Source organism: Terrapene carolina, unplaced genomic scaffold (assembly GCF_002925995.2).
Source record: "Terrapene carolina triunguis isolate 2854851 unplaced genomic scaffold, T_m_triunguis-2.0 Scaffold58, whole genome shotgun sequence".
Taxonomy (NCBI): Eukaryota; Metazoa; Chordata; order Testudines; family Emydidae; genus Terrapene; species Terrapene triunguis.
In genome coordinates this window covers 56549948-56570367 of record NW_020664409.1, presented here as the reverse complement: position 1 = coordinate 56570367, position 20420 = coordinate 56549948, and the positions used below count along the sequence as shown (strand labels likewise).

Below are 20420 nucleotides of genomic sequence, written 5' to 3'. Positions count from 1 at the left end.
AAGGATGAAGGGTATGTAACAGCTTCCATATGATGAGAGATTAAAAAGATTGGGACTTTTCAGCTTGGAAAAGAGACAGCTAAGGTGGGGCGGATATGGAGGTCTATGAAATCATGGTGTGGAGAAAGTGAATAAGGAAGTGTTATTTACTCCTTCACATAACACAAGAACCAGAGACCACCCAATGAAATTAATAGGCAACAAACAAAAGGAAGTACTTCTTCACACAACACACGTGGGGACTCATTGCCAGGGGATGTTTTAAAGGCCAAAACTATAACTTGGTTAAAAAAAATTAGATAAGTTCATGGAGGATAGGTCTATCAATGGCTATTAGCCAAGTTGGTCAGGAATGGAACCCCATGCTCTGGGTGTTCCCTACCCTTTGATTGCCAGAAGCTGGGAGTGGATAGTGAGAACAGATCACTTGATAATTACCCGTTCTGTTCATTCCCTCTGAAGCACCTGGTATTATCCACTGTTGGAAGACAGGATACTGGACTAGATCAACTTTTGGAGCTGAGCCGCAGTCTCATCAGTCAACCAGGAGCTGATCTGGAGATCACCTACACTTGTGTCTATTGGTTTAGGAGTGATTGAGACACACCTAAATCCCAAGTGTTTCATCTTTTAAAGTCAGTTTGAAAATCTTATGTCTACACTACAGCTTATGTCAGCAAAACTTATATTGCTCCAGGGTGTGAATATTCTACTCCCTGAGTGACATAAGAGCATGTGTTCACAGTGCTATGTCAGAGGGAGAAGCTTCTGCTACTTGCAGAGGTGGGTTTTTTATGACGGGAGAGCACAGAGCATCTTCACCAGATGTGCTGCAGCTATATCGGTACAACTGCGCCACTGCAGCTCTGTACGTATAGACATGGCCTTAGACACACAATCTTTGACCACACCAGCAGAAAATTAGGCACATCCATCCCATGGCACACAGTGGTCATGAGCAAGCCTACCTCCAACTCTTTAAATATTACAAATGTGCCTAAATGGGAATTAGGCACTGGAAAAGACAATCAAATCATCACCAAAGTTCCTAAATTCTGCCCTTCATTCTTCAAAAAAATAGTATATATTTAAAAATACAATTCTTGTTGTTTGACGTTTACTCTCTACCAGCAGAATTCTGATGGGTGGTGTACCAAACAGTTCAGTAAAACTGAAGGTGTCTTTACAAAAATAAACATCATATATTTCTTATTTAAATGCTCTGTATAAAGAAAGATTCACAATGGCCATATAATGTTTATTTTATTACCATCTGGTGCTTTGCAATACATTGTTAGTATTCCAGTCTTTAATAGGTAGACTAAAAAAATAAATCATATCTAAAAAAGTACACAGTATTAGTTTAACCCATAATCAATACAGTAACTGACTCAAAGTCTGCTACATAGATGCTTTACAAACCAGAAAATATGTAATTAAAATCCACATGTCAAGAGATTTAAGATTAAATTACAAATGTTATTTTTAACAAAGTTAAAATTATCTAACCACATGGCTGCTAGTTTGGGAGTTTTCAAAGAGAAACTGTTGATACACTGTATGAATGTATGTATTTATATATATTAAAAGCAGTAATGCTCTAGGACTTTTACTGAAGAGTTACAAAAATATGTTCATCTGAAAAATATGCGCATCTACTTCAATGCAAAAATTAAAACATTTTTAAGTGTTGCACAAGCTTAATTGACTTCACACACTCTACGGTGTCACAAACGGAACAGTGCTGCTGTAATCATTTTAAACTGACAAATATGTATTCATACAGAACATATATACATACACTAGATATGTTGTGGGTATAACCATGACTTTCAACTATGGGTAATTGCAAATATGTACCAACCTGGGAATCCACTACCTTGTGCATTTGAACTGTGGGAGGAATAATTTTCAAGATGGTATTTCAATTCTAGGTAAAAAAGATTTCTAGCATGGAATTGTCTTTTCTGGAGGACAGTCCTAGAAATGACAACTTGGCATGGTCAGTCACTGGGCAATTTGCAGTTGCTCATAGGTATTAGTATCTGCGCATCTCTTATGTATACAGTACATACATTTATACACACATAGCAGGCACACACAGAGACTATATGCAAAAAAGCCCACATCAGTTATAGGCAGAGAAAATATCCTTAACAAGTTATGTTCTTGAAGGAAAAATGGTTAATGAATATATACAGTATATAAAAATCAATGCAGTCAGTTTACAAAAAATATAATAAGTGAGTTCAATATCTTTTTATACATCAAAATCTAGATATCCTGAGATCGGTATGGATTTCCATCTAATTTACAAATGCTTGGTGTACTGATGGAGTACAATTAGAAAAGCACTATGTGCAATTTTCAATGAGCACATAGAGAGAAAACATTTAAGGCAATGTGTTAATTTTAAGAACTATCCTGCAGACAGCATATTAAAACAACAATAGTGAAAATAAGCAACTATGTTGGCAGACACAAACCTGCCTAGCTGCAAAATTAACAAGTAAAGTATATTTGCATAAATATACTACAACTTTAGATTTTAAAGCTTCTAACTTTGAAGCCAACCAATGATACTTTCCTATTTTGAACTATTGTTTAACCATTATGCAACAGGACAGGTACTCACATCTTCAGGTACTTGTCTTCTTATATATACAGTATATCTAACAATGGATTAGTGATACAAAAACTGATGCCATTCACCTATCATTTTCTTTCAGTAAAAGCAGAACCATGAGGCATAATAAAAACAGATTGAATTATTGAAATCCTATACTGTACATGGGAGTCTAATCAATGAAGTTACTGATTGAAATATAATTATTATAGTGCCTAATGGAATTTAGTTGGTTTAGAGCCAAAACAATCAAAAGAGTAGCTCTGGCAGCTCTTGACTGCACTAAGAAGTTAAACTGAAGCACTTGTGCTGAAAACCCAAAGGTTTGTCTAAATATACTAAAGAGTTGTCTCAGAGGGTGTGAAATTGAAGGTTTTTTTGCTGATAGCAAAAACACCTTAAATTTGTGTATATCTAATGCAAAAAAAACTATGTTTGACAACTAGAAACTGGAATTAATTCATTATCTTACATTTGTACATTTAAAATCTAAAAGGACAACATAGTAAGTGTTATGACATTTTTAATTTATTCGGATTCTTAATTTTGAGAAACAGACTGCATCAGTTCTCATTTCACAGAACCAGGACCTTTAAACAGCCAATAACATATAGGTGGTAGTTATAGAAACTGTCCCAGTCACTCCAGCTCTGTCCTAGAATAAAAGTATAATCTTCCTCTAGACATGAATGTTGTAATGGATTAACTATTTCATGGCTATTAACCTTTCCATCTAGATTTTTAAATATTCTATATATCCTTCATAGAATGAAAATTGTAATTACTACTAAGATGCAGTGGCAATTACATTTTTATATATACACACATATTTATTTAAATTTTCTTCACAGATGTGTTTTAGTTAATTTGTATGAAAAAATAAGTGACACACACCAGTTATCTTCCCCAAATTGCTGTAATATATTGCAGTACAAATAAACTACATAACTGGTTGCAGAAGAAAAGAAGATTTAACAATTCCTGTAAGTTATCACTTCTTGTCACTTGCAAGCCTAAGAATTTATGAGAGGATAAACATAATGTGTGTGATGAGAAACTGTTTTTTAATCCTGTGTGTGTACATACCATGAGGGGTAAAGACATCCGGCACAGTCATTTACAAAGATTTGTAAATGTATAATTTAAGAGTAAGGCTTCTTCAATGCCACTCTGAATTAATTGGGGCTTAAATGTGTTAGGATGTGTGATTTATTTGGAAAATGAGGCCAAGTGCGAGGATATGCAAACTGCAAGATGTCTGCAACTGAAATGGTTAAGATTGGGATTTTCAAAAGGCGGCTAAGCAAGTCAGGCACCCAATTCCCATAGAAATTCATTTGGAGTTGAGGGCTAAACCCTTTAGGTGCCTTTGAAAACATTATCTAAAACCTACATTCATTCACAGCACAGGCCATTGGTTCTAAGAAGTGGAAGTGGCTTGCATAATGAACCTATTGTTTCCTAGGGCAAGTAGAGCTGGGCACTCATCCCTTTTTGCCTTCCCAACCCCATAGGTATTTGGCGCATATAATGTAAAAATAGATGCACAAATACAGGGCCAAAATCTTCAATGCCTACTCAGACAAAACTCTAATTGAAGAGTTTGGTTCAGTGACTTTGTCTAATACCAGTCTGACCTCAGTGCTTAATAAATATCTATTATCCTGTGCTTTCAAATGCAAACAAAAGCCAATCAAAACAACCATATTACACAGGTGGCATATTTACACTCCTGCACTGTCAATGTGACTCAGTTTATATTCAAACATAGGGAGCAATAAAGTAGCATCTCCTTATTTAGTCCCTGATAATATATGTTCATGTGGCAGATTCACTTCACTTGGGTATATCATGCAGCAATATCAATTTCACTCACCTGATAGCACTCTTGCTTCTAAATAAACATGTTATGTAGTTCAGTCTCACATGAAGACTTGGGCTCATACTAAATGATGACACCGTCATACTAAACATGTGCTACACAGTTAGTGGTACCATCCCTGGCATGAGAAAATAGTGCATTCCATGTATTTCTTGTATTCAACCAAGCAGAAGCTGAAGAGCTCTTGCAACTTTCTGAATGGAGTAGGGATTATCCTAGCCAATACTCCCTCTCTCAGTAAAATATGCAAGCTGTGAGATTCTCTGACTATAATAGGAATTATATGAAACCAAACCCCAGCCCTTTATTTTCTACGAGTGTTGGGTCATCCCAGAAAAACAACCTAGGTTTTCCTATTTCATGTATATCTTATGAGAATAGAATTTTGTGTTTATCAAAATGCATCAAAAAGTCACACCTTCCAACAAGTATTAGAAGGGTGTAAACATACAGAATGGAAGGAAAATTGTGACTTTATGAAACATTCAGTGTAACTTGTTTTTGTCACAGTTTAAGGAAATTTAATAGATTTTACATTTAAGCTTGGATCACTACTTAATTGGTATGAATACACACACACACACACACACTGCAGCTATATGTGCACACATATACACCTGTGTGTATACAAAAATATTTACTTTGTTACCAAAATTAAGTTCTTTATAGCAAAATCAAGAATACTGAAGAAGGTAGGCATATTAATTTCTCCTTTGGAGAAAAGTAATAAACCCATTGTATGTCCTACATAAAGAACACTCTTTGCAAAGTACAACTCTGTATTGACATATTTCTGTACGAGTTAGAGTTAATAAATGTGTTGAAAATTCATAAATAAGTAAATATAGATCTGCTAAATCTATGATGTAGAGGTTTTTGTGCCAAAGCATAACTATAACTAGCTGTAGTACAGAAAATACTTATACATTTAGATTATATATGCTACTCTCTAATATCTAACTATTACTAGTAGCAATATTTTAAAACATCGTTTTTGCTTTAATGTGCATGAATGTGAAGGGTAATTTTGGTGCATTTATTTTCTCTAAAAACACTTTGGCCAGAAAACAATTAAACGTGTATATTTGTCATGGTCCCTCAACATTCTCAATACAGTCTGCAAATTAAATCCATAACATTATAAAGTTACCAATCTCCAAAACCAACGACTTCTACAACTGTAAAATGTAACTGACAAAATATTGTATATGCTGGTATAAAAATATTAAGCTTCAAAACTATGCTTTATCTTAAATACTCTAAAATGCAAAATATTCCAGTTTAAAGCTAGAAGTTTGCCCTTAGCTCAATGTACACTGCTTAGCTATTATAGCATGTATAATACTGTACAAAGATATACACTACTGTTTGAAGACCCCTGAAATACAGAAGCACAACAAGGTATATTTAAGACAGCTTTTACAGGTCAAAGTCTGAACTTCTTTCTAATTATGGGTGGAAATCGGACCCATAATGTCAATTTTCTCTAACTGAAGTTTATTTTTTATTCTTATGGCAACTTCAAAAAGGGTAAAAGAGCACCATCAATTCACTATGCAATAATAGGCTTCTTTAAACCCAGTACAACAATCGACCCCTTAAGACATAGCTGAGTTTACTGTGTTGGAGCTAATTCTGTAAGTATTTATTCACATGAGTAGTCAGACTGAAGTCAATGGGACTACTTGTGAGATGAATTCTTATTTTTAATAGGCATTTACAGCATATACCAGAAGTGTTAATTTCCTTATTGCTCAAAGTTAGGAAATTACGATAAAATATTGGTGGGAAAGAAGGGAATTAGCAGTGCACGGGACATCAAATGTGTCAAGTGTCAAACTCTGGAGGATTTATTTTAGGCTTTTTTCCCTTTTCAAGTTCATTCTGTGAACACAGGAACAGCTTTTATATGGTTCAGATGGAATGGCTTTGCCATTAGATATTTGCCTTCATGCTGCTACCAATGCATAATGGGGTAATTTGCGTTGCTGAACTGGCCACAAGAGAGACAACCTGATTCCAGTGTAAAATATCCAGGTAAAAACCCATAAAGTTCCTGTTTTATGGAAGGGAGACCATAGTGCATGGAGTCCAGAAATATTTTCTCCAGAAGTCAGTTGTCCAATGCTGATAGAAAAATATTAAGGACAGACACTTCTTTATCCTGAGTGAAAGGCCTCTATTTATCAATTCTCCAGGCACGTTCTACTAGAATGCCATTTAATTTTGCTGTATAGTCCAATGTCTTAAAAGATGTTACTTGATTACTTCTTGGGTAGTTCTCTTCATTCTTCCCCAGCAGGAGGTGGTGGCTGGCATAGCTTGTATAATCTGGCAAAATGAAAAAGAGCCATCATATTAGTCTGGGAGTACTGTCATTATTAAAATGGTCTGATAGAGGCAAAACAAACTAAATCTGAAGTTATATTTTGGTGATCCAGTTGCTACAAATGCAAGCTGCAAAGTCAGACCTTTCTCTCCATCACTCAAACAAGCAGAAGCTCCACTTAGGACAGCTCCACTTTTGTAACCTCAGCTCCACTTAGGACAGCTCTGCTCTCTAGTTTGCCTTGCCCTCTCAAGGACTGCAGTACATATGCACAGCAATTTGCAGACCCAATTCCTATTGGCTGGCCATCACATGTTTTATTAACTGTTTATTTTTTTCTCTGTTTGTATGTCTCCTACAAAATGCTCCCATTTGGTCTTGGGTTCCAGCAGACTAAGACAGACATCAGATGCACCACAAGTACATATGTCAGCCTTCGAATTTTGGAGAGAGAGACATTAACTGAAGTCAGAGAAATTAAGGACTCAAGGTAACAGGTTCAATGCAAAAAAAGATCAATACAGTCTGAAATAGTTGTGCTGCCAGTGTTTGTCAGCTCCTCCATTTATGAAGACACTGACATTTCTATTAACTCCTTCATCACAGGTTGGCTTTTAACAAATGTTTGTAAAGTTACCATTACATTAATACCAAAAATAAAGGACAATTATTCTGACTTGAGGCTCACTGTAGCGAGGACTTTTCTGTTCTATGAGAAAGGGTAGGAAAATGCCCATCGCTTTGCAGCATCTCCCCTCACACTGCAGTACTGTGACACAGTACTAAGAATGGTCTAATCTGGAGTCTACATATTTCCTGAGAGAAAGTGCATCATTGCAGCAGGTAGAAAGAGATAATAAAAGGAAGAGACTAAGGCGTCTGGCAGGGCAGGGAGGAAGTGTGGCAGAATCCAAAATGAAGTGATCATTGCACATAAAGCAGTTAGATGTCAGGAGATTGTGACATTGACAAAGCCAGAGAGCAAGAAATAAAAATATGTTTAATGTGTTTGAGTATTATGAAAGATGCTGATACCTACACTTTGTGGTTTTGTGGTACCTGAATTTTTGCAGGGAAGTTTGCAAACTTCCAAACCAAACTTCAAATATCTTTAGAATCATAGAAGATTAAAGTTGGAAGAGATCTCAGGAGGTCATCTAGTCCAACCCCCTGCTCAAAGCAGGATCAACCCCAGCTAAATCATCACAGCCAGGGCTTTGTCAAGCCGGGCCTTAAAAACCTCTTAGGATGGCGATTCCACCACCTCCCGAGGTAACCCATTCCAGTGCTTCACCACCCTCCTAGTGAAATAATTTTTCCTAATATCCAACCTAGACCTCCCCAACTGCAACTTGAGACCATTACTCCTTGTTCTGTCATCTGCCACCACTGAGAACAGCCTAGCTCCATCCTCTTTGGAACCCCCCTTCAGGTAGTTGAAGGCTGCTATCAAATCCTCCCTCACTCTTTTCTGCAGACTAAATAAGACCAGTTCCCTCAGCCTCTCCTCATAAGTCATGTGCCCCAGCCCGCAAATAATTTTCGCTGGACTGTCTCCAATTTGTCCACATCCTTTCTGTAGTGGGGAGCCCAAAACTGGATGCAATACTCAAGATGTGGCCTCAACAGTGCCGAAGAGAGGGGAATAATCACTTCCCTCGATCTGCTGGCAATGCTCCTACTAATGCAGCCCAATATGCCGTTAGCCTTCGTGGCAAGAAGGGCACACTGTTGACTCTTATCCAGCTTTTCGTCCACTCTAATCCCCAGGTCCTTTTCTGCAGAACTGCTGCTTAGCCAGTCAGTCCCCAGCCTGTAGCGGTGCATGGGATTGTTCCGTCCTACGTGCAGGACTCTGCGCTTGTCCTTGTTGAACCTCATCAGATTTCTTTCAGCCCAATCCTCCAGTTTGTCTAGGTCACTCTGGACAGTATCCCTACCCTCCAGCATATCTACCTCTCCCCACAGCTTAGTGTCATCCGTGAACTTGCTGAGGGTGCAATCCATCCCATCATCCAGATCAATGAAGATGTTGAACAAAACCGGCCCCAGGACAGACCCCCCGGGGCACTCTGCTTGATACTGGCTGCCAACTAGACATCAAGCTGTTGCTCACTACCGGTTGAGCCCGATGATCTAGTCAGCTTTCTATCCACCTTATAGTCCGTTCATCCAATCCATACTTTTTTAACTTGCTGGCAAGAATACTGTGGGAGACCGTATTGAAAGCTTTGCTAAATTCAAGATATATCACGTCCACCACTTTCTCTATATCCACAAAGCCACTTAGCTCATCATAGAAGGCAATCAGAGTGGTCAGGCATGACTTGCCCTTGGTGAATCCATGCTGACTGTTCCTGATCATCTTCCTCTCCTCCAGGTGCTTCAAAATGGATTCCTTGAGGACCTGCTGCATGATTTTTCCAGGGACTGAGGTGAGGCTGACCAGTCTGTAGTTCCTCGGATTCTCCTTCTTCCCTTTTTTAAAGATGGGCACTATTATTTGCCTTTTTCTCTAAGGAGTCATGGGTCAGACACTAGGTGGGTTCCGCCTTGCTGCCAGAAGCAGTAAGAGGGAACTGAGAGAGGGTTGCACCTGCTCTGCCCTTTCTGTCCTTGCAAAGGAGCACAATGTGGCACAGGGCACTAACATGGAACTAACCAACACCGCTATTCAAAAGACTCTGATCTCACATGTTTGAGGTGCATGTGCACCCACAGTAGGATCCCTGCTGACACATATACTCGAAGCAGCAGCTCAGATACAATGCAGAGGAGATTAACTGTCAAGGAGTGATGCCTGGTTGCTCCATAAGTGATTTTTGTAAGGAACTCATTAAGTGGTCTGTTCTCCTACTGGAGAAAAATTGGTGGAATCAGAGTTGCCAGAAAGAGGAGGGAAGCAGATGGTTCCTAAGAAGGAAGGGCTGGGGAATCCAGAAGATACTGTGTTGACTGGTTGGGAATGCAGAGACTTCCCCATGGTTAGACAGCTAAGGGGAAACAATGGCAACATATTCCACATTAAAAAGCCTCTCATGCTCCAGCTTATGTGGTATGAATTTTAATGTTTCCATTTTGGAGAAAACAAAGATAAAACTTGCTAACACAAAATTATATAAATTCAGGAGATATTTCACACTACTGGTTTTACTTCCAAAGCTTTTAACCCTTGGGTAACAAACTCCCCACCTTTGTAACTTATCAAACTGGTCAATTTCATTTGATTTGTTTTGGAGTTAAGCTCAAAAAAAGGAAAACACACACACACACACACACACACACTTTTCTCTTTTGATTATTGATCAGAATCCTGAAGTCTCTCTCATATGAAGCTTTGTTGTTTTCCATTGTTTATGTTCTTAAATATTACATTGTTTCCTTACTGGAATTTTAACACCTCAGTGGGTCTATTATCTGTTATCTACATATATTCCTGTTTATGTATCTATAGTATATCACTGTGTAATTATTATTCAACAACCGAATATTAGATTTTAATCAAACTGAGAGACTGTAAACAATAAGATAAACTTCAGAGTAAATTTTCGAAGTATTGCATGAAATTTTAATTCTGCAACTAGTTTACTGTAATTGGAGTTATGTGGTTTTAAACCCAAGTAATTCTCTGGATATTAAGAAGCCAAACTTTGTCCATAAGTACAGTGAAGTCAATTTGAGCTGCATGCTTGTGACTGGGAGAATGATTAAGCACAAACTAGACAAATCATGGACTCGGACACAAACAACTGATTCTACTATTTAGTTACCTTGGGACAGATTGTGGCGTTCGGTCCCTCACTCCTAAATTCTTGGCAGTGTTCTGCACTCTTGCTCCCTGCAAGAAAGAAAAAAGATTTTGCTTCACACCGAGCTAATGCAAGTTTTAGTGTACCTTCTGGGTGTATAATAGGCCAAGGATTAGATTTATCAATAAATAAACTTCACTATTGATGTCCTACATAAATAATTCTTTTCTTTTGAAGGCAACCAAGAAAAACACTTTCTAATAAACGCTACTAAATATGATTTTATAAAGGTGCAGGAAAAGAGAGAAAAAAAGCAGATACAAACAAAGATCTTCACAAAAAAAGTTTAACATTTAAGTTGTGAAGAAGCTAACAACTACACTACTCTCACACTGCTGATTCAGTTTTCCTGGCATTCCTCGCTCTTCTGGAGTTCTCACTCTTCCACAGTTCCCATCACAATCAGTGTGAGTTCTGAGTAACTATTACAGGTTCCATCCCACACCCAAGAATCCTCCTTATGAGCAATTGTCTGTTTAAGCACAGAAAAGGATGGCCTGTGCTTAAGGCACTAGATGAGGATACGGTAGATATGGGTTCTATTCTTGGCTCTGAAACAATCTTCCTGTATAACCTTGGCCAAGTTACTCTCTCCGTGTCTCAGTTCCCCATTCATAAGACAGGAGTAATAATGCTTTCCTACCTCACAGGGATATTGTGAGGATGAATTCATTTAAGCATGAAAGCTGCTCAAATACTATACTGATGAGCAACACAGACAAGTGGTGCATCAATGGAAATTAATTAACCTGACTTTCCAAAAACAGTCAGCAAGCAATGGCAGATCTACTAGACGTATTATTATTGCCAATCAAAAAGAACAGATCTAATAGACTTACTATTGCCAATATTTGTTTTCTAGTTTTTAGAGGAAGCAAAACCTATTCATTCTCTTTCTCTCTCTCTTTCCCCTCCCTTCCCCAGGTCAAATGCAAAACAAAATGAAGACAACAAATAACTGCACATGAAGGTATAAATAGATTAATCTCACAATAATTAAACTGAGAGAATATCAATTTTGTGTGGGATAGAGGTAAAGTTATATCTAAAACAAGACATATCTGTAGTGACAAACCGTGCAAAGGTATGGCTCAGCCACTGATTGGATTGAGTATTAGAGTAAGTAAATAACTTGCATTTTGGCTAAAATTTGGTACCTCAGTCCACTACCACAATAAAACCCCCACATTAGTACACAATAAAGGACTCAAACAAAAGATGGAATAGACTAAATACCTGCAGGCAGCAGGTATTCACAATTAGAGTAAACAGACACATGCAACTTAAAAATCATTGTTTTGTTATCTATTTTTTAAGTTTAATGGTACTGAAGAAAAAAACAACCCACACTTATCTACTTAAACAACTCTAGAACAACTATGAAAAATTAAATTCACTAAATACTTCATAAATAGCATTTCTTTCATGTTTTATAAAGTACAATATATTCTGAGAAAGCAAAAATATTGATTAAACTTTTTAACATTAGCTATTGCCAAAACACACATCATTGGTACATCTAATTTGAAAAACCCTGATGTCAATATCTCTATGACACATGTAACTCTATCATCATTAATAAACCACTTTGAATTGTTTGACATGGGTATGTATATATCAAAGATAAATTGCTGATGGTCAAGATCGATGTGATTAACTTAACTGAATACCAGTGTATACATAATATATATGAGAATATATTAACATTAGTCATATGTAGATCCCGACTTTTAACACTGAAACTGCTTCAGAGGAAGAAAAATAACATATTTTTATTTACATCACCCACTAGACAAATTAATCCTAATATCTAGCTAGCATAGTAAATCAAAAGTGTTGATTTCAAAGGATTTTGGCTTTATACATCCATCTAATATACTGTTTATTAGGAAAACAAATTAGACCTTACTTAAACCACCCCCACCAACAGGTTCATTTTTTCTCCTGGGGGCTGGGAATCAGGATTACTAATAGCTTGCTATGTGATCCTTCATCCTCCATTTTAGTACATCTAAATCACTTGTGACTTTATTTTTTATTCAAGAAATAATTTGCTTTTTATTTTTTCTGCCCATCTGATATTTTTAAACCAATAACAATCTGCATGTTGAAATTGCTAGTCCCATATTTGAGTAACAGATAGCACAGTTAAAGAGCATTAGAACTCTTTGCTCTGTGAACCAATAGTGCCTGGGCACTCATGGAAGATGACCTTTATCTTTGGATAGAGAAAATTCCATCACCAGATCTGTAAATTGATTTATGAAGCGGTATTTCTATTGTCGTTAGAAAAAAAAAAAGACAGACCCACTCTGCCAGGACACTTACATAAGAACGGCCATACTGAGTCAGACCAAAGGTCCATCTAGCCCAGTATCCACTCTTCCAACAGTGGCCAATGCCAGGTGCTTCAGAGGGAATTAATAGAATAGGAAATCATCAAGTAATCCATCCCCTGTCATCCACTCCCAGCTTATGGCAATCAGAGGGTAGGGGACACTCAAAGTATGGTGTTACATCCCGAATCATCTGGCTAATAGCCACTGATGGATCTATCCTCCATGAACTTATCTAGTTCTTTTTTGAACTCTGTTCACAATACCCCCAGCAATGATTTTCACAAATTGACACTTGTTTAAGGAGGGCAAAAAGTAACCACGTTTTTGTGAATTTCTGTACCCCAAAGCAATACCCTGGCACCCCCATATTTACAATGGTGATATAATTATGATATGTTTTATGCAAAGTATACCTTGTAAGGTATCATTCTAAAAGTCTTGATCTGTTGAACATTAATATTCCATTGGAATGTATGTGCTATCATTGTATCTGAAGTTATGAATATTAACTATGTACCAGTATTTCAAATGTGTTTGTAACTCCTATAAGGGGGGAGGGATAGTTCAGTAGTTTGAGCATTGGCCTGCTAAACCCAGGGTTGTGAGCTCAATCCTTGAGGGGGCCACTTAGAGATCTGGGGCAAAATCAGTACTTGGTCCTGCTAGTGAAGGCAGGGGGCTGGACTCAATGACCTTTCAAGGTCCCTTCCAGTTCTAGGAGATAGGATAAGGTAGTTTACATCCAGTCTAGCCAGCACATTGTGAATGGACTATTTAAGCTAATGGCCCAATAAATGAACACAATGGGCCATGGCAGAAGCTTATGCCCACCTGATGGACTTTTCTGGGGACATTCTATCCAGAATATGGGTAATGGCCCCTGCTATGACTCATCGAAGCATGCAAGGGCATGTGACTGGAACATGTGATACTGGATTCCAACTTGTGCCTGTACTTTTCCACTAACTGTGCCTGGGGCTTTTTTTGGGACAATGAAGTTCCCACCACATGGAAGAAGCTATAAAAGGGGGAAGTGACATCATCACTTGGCCTCACTTCTCCCACAACTCAACACCTGGAAACACCGTAGGAACAAAGTCTGAACTGGGGATATGGTCCCAGGCTGAAGGGATTTCTAGTCTGAGTATGGAAGACTGTTTGTACCATCAGGGTGAGACACTGCTTGATTCAAATCTTGTCTAGTCTATAGAACTTAGATTGCAATTTTGTTTTATTTCTTAGGTAACCAACTTTGAGCTGTACACTATTACTTACAATCACTAAGAATCTATCTTTCTGTAGTTAATAAATGTGTTTTATATATTTTTTTTACCTAAAACAGTGTGTTGTTTGAAGTGCAAAGTGAAATCTGCTCAGGAACAGGGGCTGGTGCACTGTCCTCTCCACACTAAGGGAGGGGCAAACTGGGTAATAAACTTACACTGGTCAGGCTTTTGACCAGGGCTAGACGGTATAGCTCTGGGGTCCTAGGCTAGGGAGCTGTGGGGGATTGGCTGGAGCCTCTCTATTGTTGGTTCATGAGTGGCGAGCAAAAGCACTCATGTAACTGCAATTGGGTGTGTCCATGCTTATGTATGACTGTGCAAGTGCAAGACCTGGAGAGGATTGCAGCTTGTCACAGCCTCACAGTGTGAGAGGGGGCACAGATTGGTATGCCAGAGGGCTCAGCAGTATCCGCAGGGAAATCTGTCACAGTTTTGAAAAAAAGTAGCTTACATTTGTGCCTATATAATCAACTGAGCACTGAATCTGTATCGCAATGTTATAGAAAATGCAATGTTATTGTATATCCACGTTAAAGCAATGAAAAAATGTTACTCAGGGTAAGACAACACAAATAATGTTCCCAGGCTTTTCTGCCCACTTATCTTTTCAGTCTCCTTCTCCATATCTTCTTCCATGTGGACTCTATGCAAACTATGAGCTCATCCTCAAGGCTTCTAACCTCTCCAAATTTAAGTCTCTCTTGAAAACCCACTTTTGTCATGCTATTTATAGAGAATTAAGCTGACTTTATACACACACACACACATATATATATATATCTACACACATATACATGCACATATAGCCTGTTGTTGTTCCTTTTGTCCTGTCCTCTGTTTACTTGTCTGTTCTTAGATTGTCAATTCCTTGGAGAAAAGAGCATCCTTCCTGAATGTTTGGAAAGTGGCTACCATGTAGTGATAAGAAAATTTTTAACAATAACCTCATATGCTTTTATGATCAGTTATATCAACAGCTCAGCTCCCCTAACTATTACACATTCCAGGCATTTGGGAAGTTATTCTTCATTAATACGATTGAGGTCCCTGTTAAGGTTTTGTATTAGAATTCAATCTTGACAATTTGGAGTACATATTGCTTTTGGGGATGTGATAGGAGATGAAAATGAAAGCTTTATGGAGTGTTTGAGTGTGTTATTAACACAGCTGTAGGCAATATGAATGTGGAAAGGAATGCACATGTCTTTCTCCTTAACTTTTTTCCATGCTTTTAAGGTTTTGGGTGGGTGGGTTGTGTCCTGATGCAACCTTAACAGCCATTAAATATAGTTTTTGTTTGTTAATTTCCTAGTTTTTAATACAACTTTGTGTATTTCAGTGGATAGTGCCCCAAAAGTCATGGAGAAAGGAAACTGTACCTGCCTGGGAATCAGAGGAATAAACCACGCTGCTGAAGCCACTCAACTATGTTGACCCTCCTGAAGGGTATGAGAGGCTGTGATGTATCTCAGTAAATTCTTCATGTCTAAAATATTTCGTCCCCATTTAAAAGTTACTGAAAGCAAATATACCAAGAGCAACCCTCCATATTTAGCAGTGACAACATAATTGTCAGCTGAAGGGAAACTCTGTGAAGGAATCTGTGTCACCTTTCACTTTCTGAAACATTATATAGCCTCTCATGGACTAGTGGACATTGGATACAGCCATGAGGGGCTGCAGCAGCAGGGTGCATACCTGCATTCCAGCATCAAGTCTGTCTTTTGCACTCCTCCTTCCTCTGGGTGCCCCCCCTGCAAGCATGAAGCGTACACCTCAATGTTCAATCTTGCCAACATGCAACACCTGTAAGTGTCACAGCTTGTCAACACCAATAACTGAACCCTTCCAGAGCTAAAAGCACAAGTCCTTACAGCTTGTGCTAGAGAGACAGGCTCTCAAGCAAAGAGCTGTCACAGACTCCTCTCCTCTGTGTATTAGACACATGCAGTGTTGGAGTATTAACACAGTGTGAGAGGGTGATAGGATTTGCATTAGCAAAAACCCCTTTAGACACGTGTTTTTTTGTGAGTTCTAATTCTGTCAGGAGTAAGCCCAAGTGTTAGACTCTATTATTTGCATTCACAGATTTTCATGCTTGAAGAGTGTAAAAGCAGGTGGTTGTTCGGTAATTTATACATTTAAAATTATTGTAGACTGGATTAACTAATGAAAAGCAGAAGTCACTTAATTTGGATGCATTGGTGGATTCCAACTCATCCCTATAATACTAACTGCAATAAACAGGGCTCTGATCCTCAATTCTTACAGTACAAGCATTTGTGGACTTTGAATTATAAATGACAGGGCAATTACACTGAAAACTGTGTTCCAACGGTACAGCCCAGACAATTAATTATGACATTTGTGTTACATATGAGTATAGCCCTATTCAATTTAATAGGGAAAAAATCCACTTCCTGAGGTTGCCCTATTTAAGCAGGTTTCCTCCATTATCCACTTTGGGTGACCTCGGATGTGTTAGGATTTGTCTACACGGTGCCAGCAAACACTAGAGGGGTGTGATTTGTAAAGCACTCTAACATGCTGCACTCTGTGTAGATCCTCTTGGTGTGCTCTAAAAGGTACCTAGTTCACATTCAGGGTCTAATCTAACAGTTTGTCTACATGGTGGGTAATGCACACTACAGGAGCGTGATTTCTAAAGCTCACTAATGAGTTGCATATTAATTGGGCCACGTAGACCCTGCTAGTGTGTATTACAAGTTCCCCTAGTGCATTTTAATATAGTGCTGGTTCCATTATTAAATTATGGTGTGTGCATGTAATATCTGGTTAAAACTAATAAAACAAAATAAAATGGAAATAGGAGCCAGATTATATTAAGTAAACTCAAATAACTTATATAGCGTTAGGATGAAATTCAGCCCTGTGCAGAATGATTGCACAAGGCCTTTCATACTACTCAAACCCCACTTGCGCTAAATCCTTAATATAGAGTGCAGAGAGCCTTCCACACCCTCTGCATGGTGCTACATTTCACCCTTAGTTTGTGTTTGTATTTTCTTAGTTTGAGTTGAATTACAAGATTCTCTGAAGATACATTAAATGGCACATGGTATATTGTACCCACTATGTAACTAAAACATTTATGAATATCTGACTAGAATACTTGTATAGTGCATGTATTTAAAACAATTATTCTTGTTCCCCTCCCCCTCAAAAAATCTAGTGTCTTGCTAAATCTACAGTAACTCCTCACTGAAAGTCATCCCGGTTAACATTATTTTGTTATTAGGTTGCTGATCTATAGAGAATATTCTCGTTTAAAGTCGCACAATTTTCCATTATAAGGTTGTTTGGCTTGCCCCACTCTGCCCGCCCGGCATTCCAGCCAGGAAGCGGGCAAGCCCCCAACCCCACTTCCCAGCAGGAGTGCTAGGCGGGTGGAATGGGACAAGTCCCGACGCCCCGACCTAGCTACGCCCGTGCCTCAACCAAGCTTCACAATCATCATTGGTGAGTACAGTATTAAATGGTTTGTTTAAAATTATTTAAAACATATACTGTATATGTATATAATGTCTTTTGTCTGGCGAATTTTTTTTTCTGGAACCCAACCTCCTCTATTTACATTAATTCTTATGGGGAAATTGGATTCGCTTAACATCGTTTCACTTAAAGTCACATTTTTCAGGAACATAACTACAACGTTAAGTGAGGAGTTACTGTACTCATTATTTCCTCCAAAATATTTATTCATTTCCCTCCATCATGTGAATTCATTTCCTCCCATCCCTATCATTAAAAAGCTTTTTTAGGCCTTGGTCATCTCTCATTACACTATTGTAGCCAATCTTTCTTTCAGTAGATTACCTTTTACCTTGTCCTCCTCCAGCCTATTAGAAAAACAGCGGTACAGCCATGCCGGAGGAATAGCCTGCATTGGGCACTGGCTCCTGTGAGTGGCGGCCTGACATGCTGCTGCTTTCACCGTTGTGGTTCCCAGTAGAGCCCTCGAGCTCCGCGGATACCGATTCATATCCATGGATATCCGCATCCGTGATATATGGAGGGCTCTAACCATCATGATCATCTAATCTGACCTCCTGCACATTGTAGCCCACAGAACATCACCCACTCACTCCTGTAATAGGCCCCTAACCTGTGGCCAAGTTACTGAAGTCCTCAAATCATGGTTTAAAGACGTCAAGTTTCCCATCTTTTCATGTGCTGTATATTTATTCCTGCTTACTCTATTTTCCACTCCATGCAGCTGATGAAGTGGGTTATATCCCATGAAAGCTTATGCCTAAATAAATGTGGCACCTTAGAGACTAACAAAAGACTTCTCGTTGTTTTTCGAGAATTAACAATTTATACTAGTTTAAACCTGCAAGTGATCCATGCCCCATGCTGCAGAGCAGGAGTTCTCAACCTTTTTCTTTCTGAGCCCCCCACCCAACATGCTAGAAAAACTCCACGGCCCAGCTGTGCCACAGCAACTGTTTTTCTGTGTATAAAAGCCAGGGCCAGCATTAGAGGGTAGCAAACAGGGCAACTGCCCTGGGTCCCATACCACAGGGGGCACCGCAAAGCTTAGTTGCTCAGTCTTCGGCTTCAGCCCCAGGTGGTGGGGCTCAGTGCCCCACACTGCAATCCTGTGTGGCAGGGCTTCGGCTTTCTGCCCTGCGTTCTAGGGTTTGGTGGACCCCCTGAAACATGCTTGTGGCCCCCAGGGGGCCCTGGACCTCTGGTTGAGAACCACTAGTGCTGAGGAAGGCGAAATTCCCCCAGGGTCTCTGCCAATCATAGAATCATAGGAGATTAGGGTTGGAAGAGACTTCTGGAGGTCATCTAGTCCAACCCCCTGCTCAAAGCAGGACCAACCTCAACTAAATCATCCCAGCTAGGGCTTTGTCAAGCCTGACCTTAAAAACCTCTATGGATGTAGATTCCACCACCTTCCTAGGTAACCTATTCCAGTGCTTCACCACCCTCCTAGTGAAATAGTTTTTCCTAATATCCAACCTAGACCTCCCCCACTGCAACTTGAGACCATTGCTCCTTGTTCTGTCATCTGCCACCACTGAGAACAGCCTAGCTCCATCCTCTTTGGAAACCCCCTTCTGGTAGTTGAAGGCTGCTATCAAATCCCCCCCTCACTCTTCTCTTCTGCAGACTAAATAAGACCAGTTCCCTCAGCCTCTCCTCATAAGTCATGTGCCCCAGCCCCCTAATCATTTTCACTGCCCTCTGCTGGACTGTCTCCAATTTGTCCAATTCCTTTCTGTAGTACGAGGCCCAAAACTGGATGAAATACTCCAGACGTGGCCTCACTAATGCTGAATAGAGGGGAATAATCACATCCCTCGATCTGCTGGCAATGATCCTACAAATGCAGCCCAATATACTTTTAGCAAGAAGGGCACACTGTTGACTCATATCCAGCTTCTGGTCCACTGTACTCCCCAGGTCTTTTTCTGCAGAACTGCTGCTTAGCCAATCTGCCAATTGCCAATCTGACCCGTGGGAAAATTCCTTCCCTATCCCAAATATAGCAATCAGTTTGAACCTGAGCATGTGGGCAAGATTCACCAAGCAAAGAATTTTCTGCAGTAACCCAGAGCCCTCCTCATCTAGTGTTCTGTCTCTGGCTATTGGCTATCATATCTCCCCTCAGCCTTTTTTTGGTTAGGCTAAATAAGCCAAGCTCTTTAAGTCATCTCTAATAAGGCAGATTTTCCATTCTTTGGATCATCCTAGTAGTCCTTCTCTGCACCTGTTCCAGTTTGAATTCATCTTTCTTAAACGTGGGAGACCAGAATTGCACACAGTATTCCAGATGAAGTCTCACCAGTGCCTTGTATAATTGTACTAGCACTTTCCTGTCTCTACTGGAAATACCTCACCAGATGCACCCTAGGACTGCATTATCCTTTTTCACGGCCACATCACATTGACAGCTCATAGTCATCCTGTGATCAACCAATACACCCAAGTCTTTCTCCTCCTCTGTCTCTTCAAACTGATAAGTCCCCAGCGTATAGCAAAAATTCTATTGTTATTAGTCCCTAAATGCATTACCTTGCACTGTGCACTATTAAATTTCATCCCATTTCTATTACTCCCGTTTACAAGGTCATACAGATCTTCTTGTATGATATTCCAGTCCTCCTCCATATTGG

The 20420-nt window shown here is 39.2% G+C and overlaps 1 protein-coding gene across 1 annotated transcript in view; it reads right to left on the bottom strand.

Moving 5' to 3' along the window:
* Positions 1-1273: 1273 nt before the first annotated feature.
* PREX2 (phosphatidylinositol-3,4,5-trisphosphate dependent Rac exchange factor 2) overlaps positions 1274-20420 on the bottom strand; it is a 288646-nt gene continuing 269499 nt past the window's right edge. The window contains exons 39-40 of the mRNA XM_026662446.1: positions 10608-10675; positions 1274-6839 (exon numbers count right to left, since the gene is read on the bottom strand). Coding sequence (XP_026518231.1) covers positions 6794-6839; positions 10608-10675 — 114 coding nt within the window. The 3' untranslated portion in view covers positions 1274-6793. The remainder of the gene's footprint in view (positions 6840-10607; positions 10676-20420) is intronic.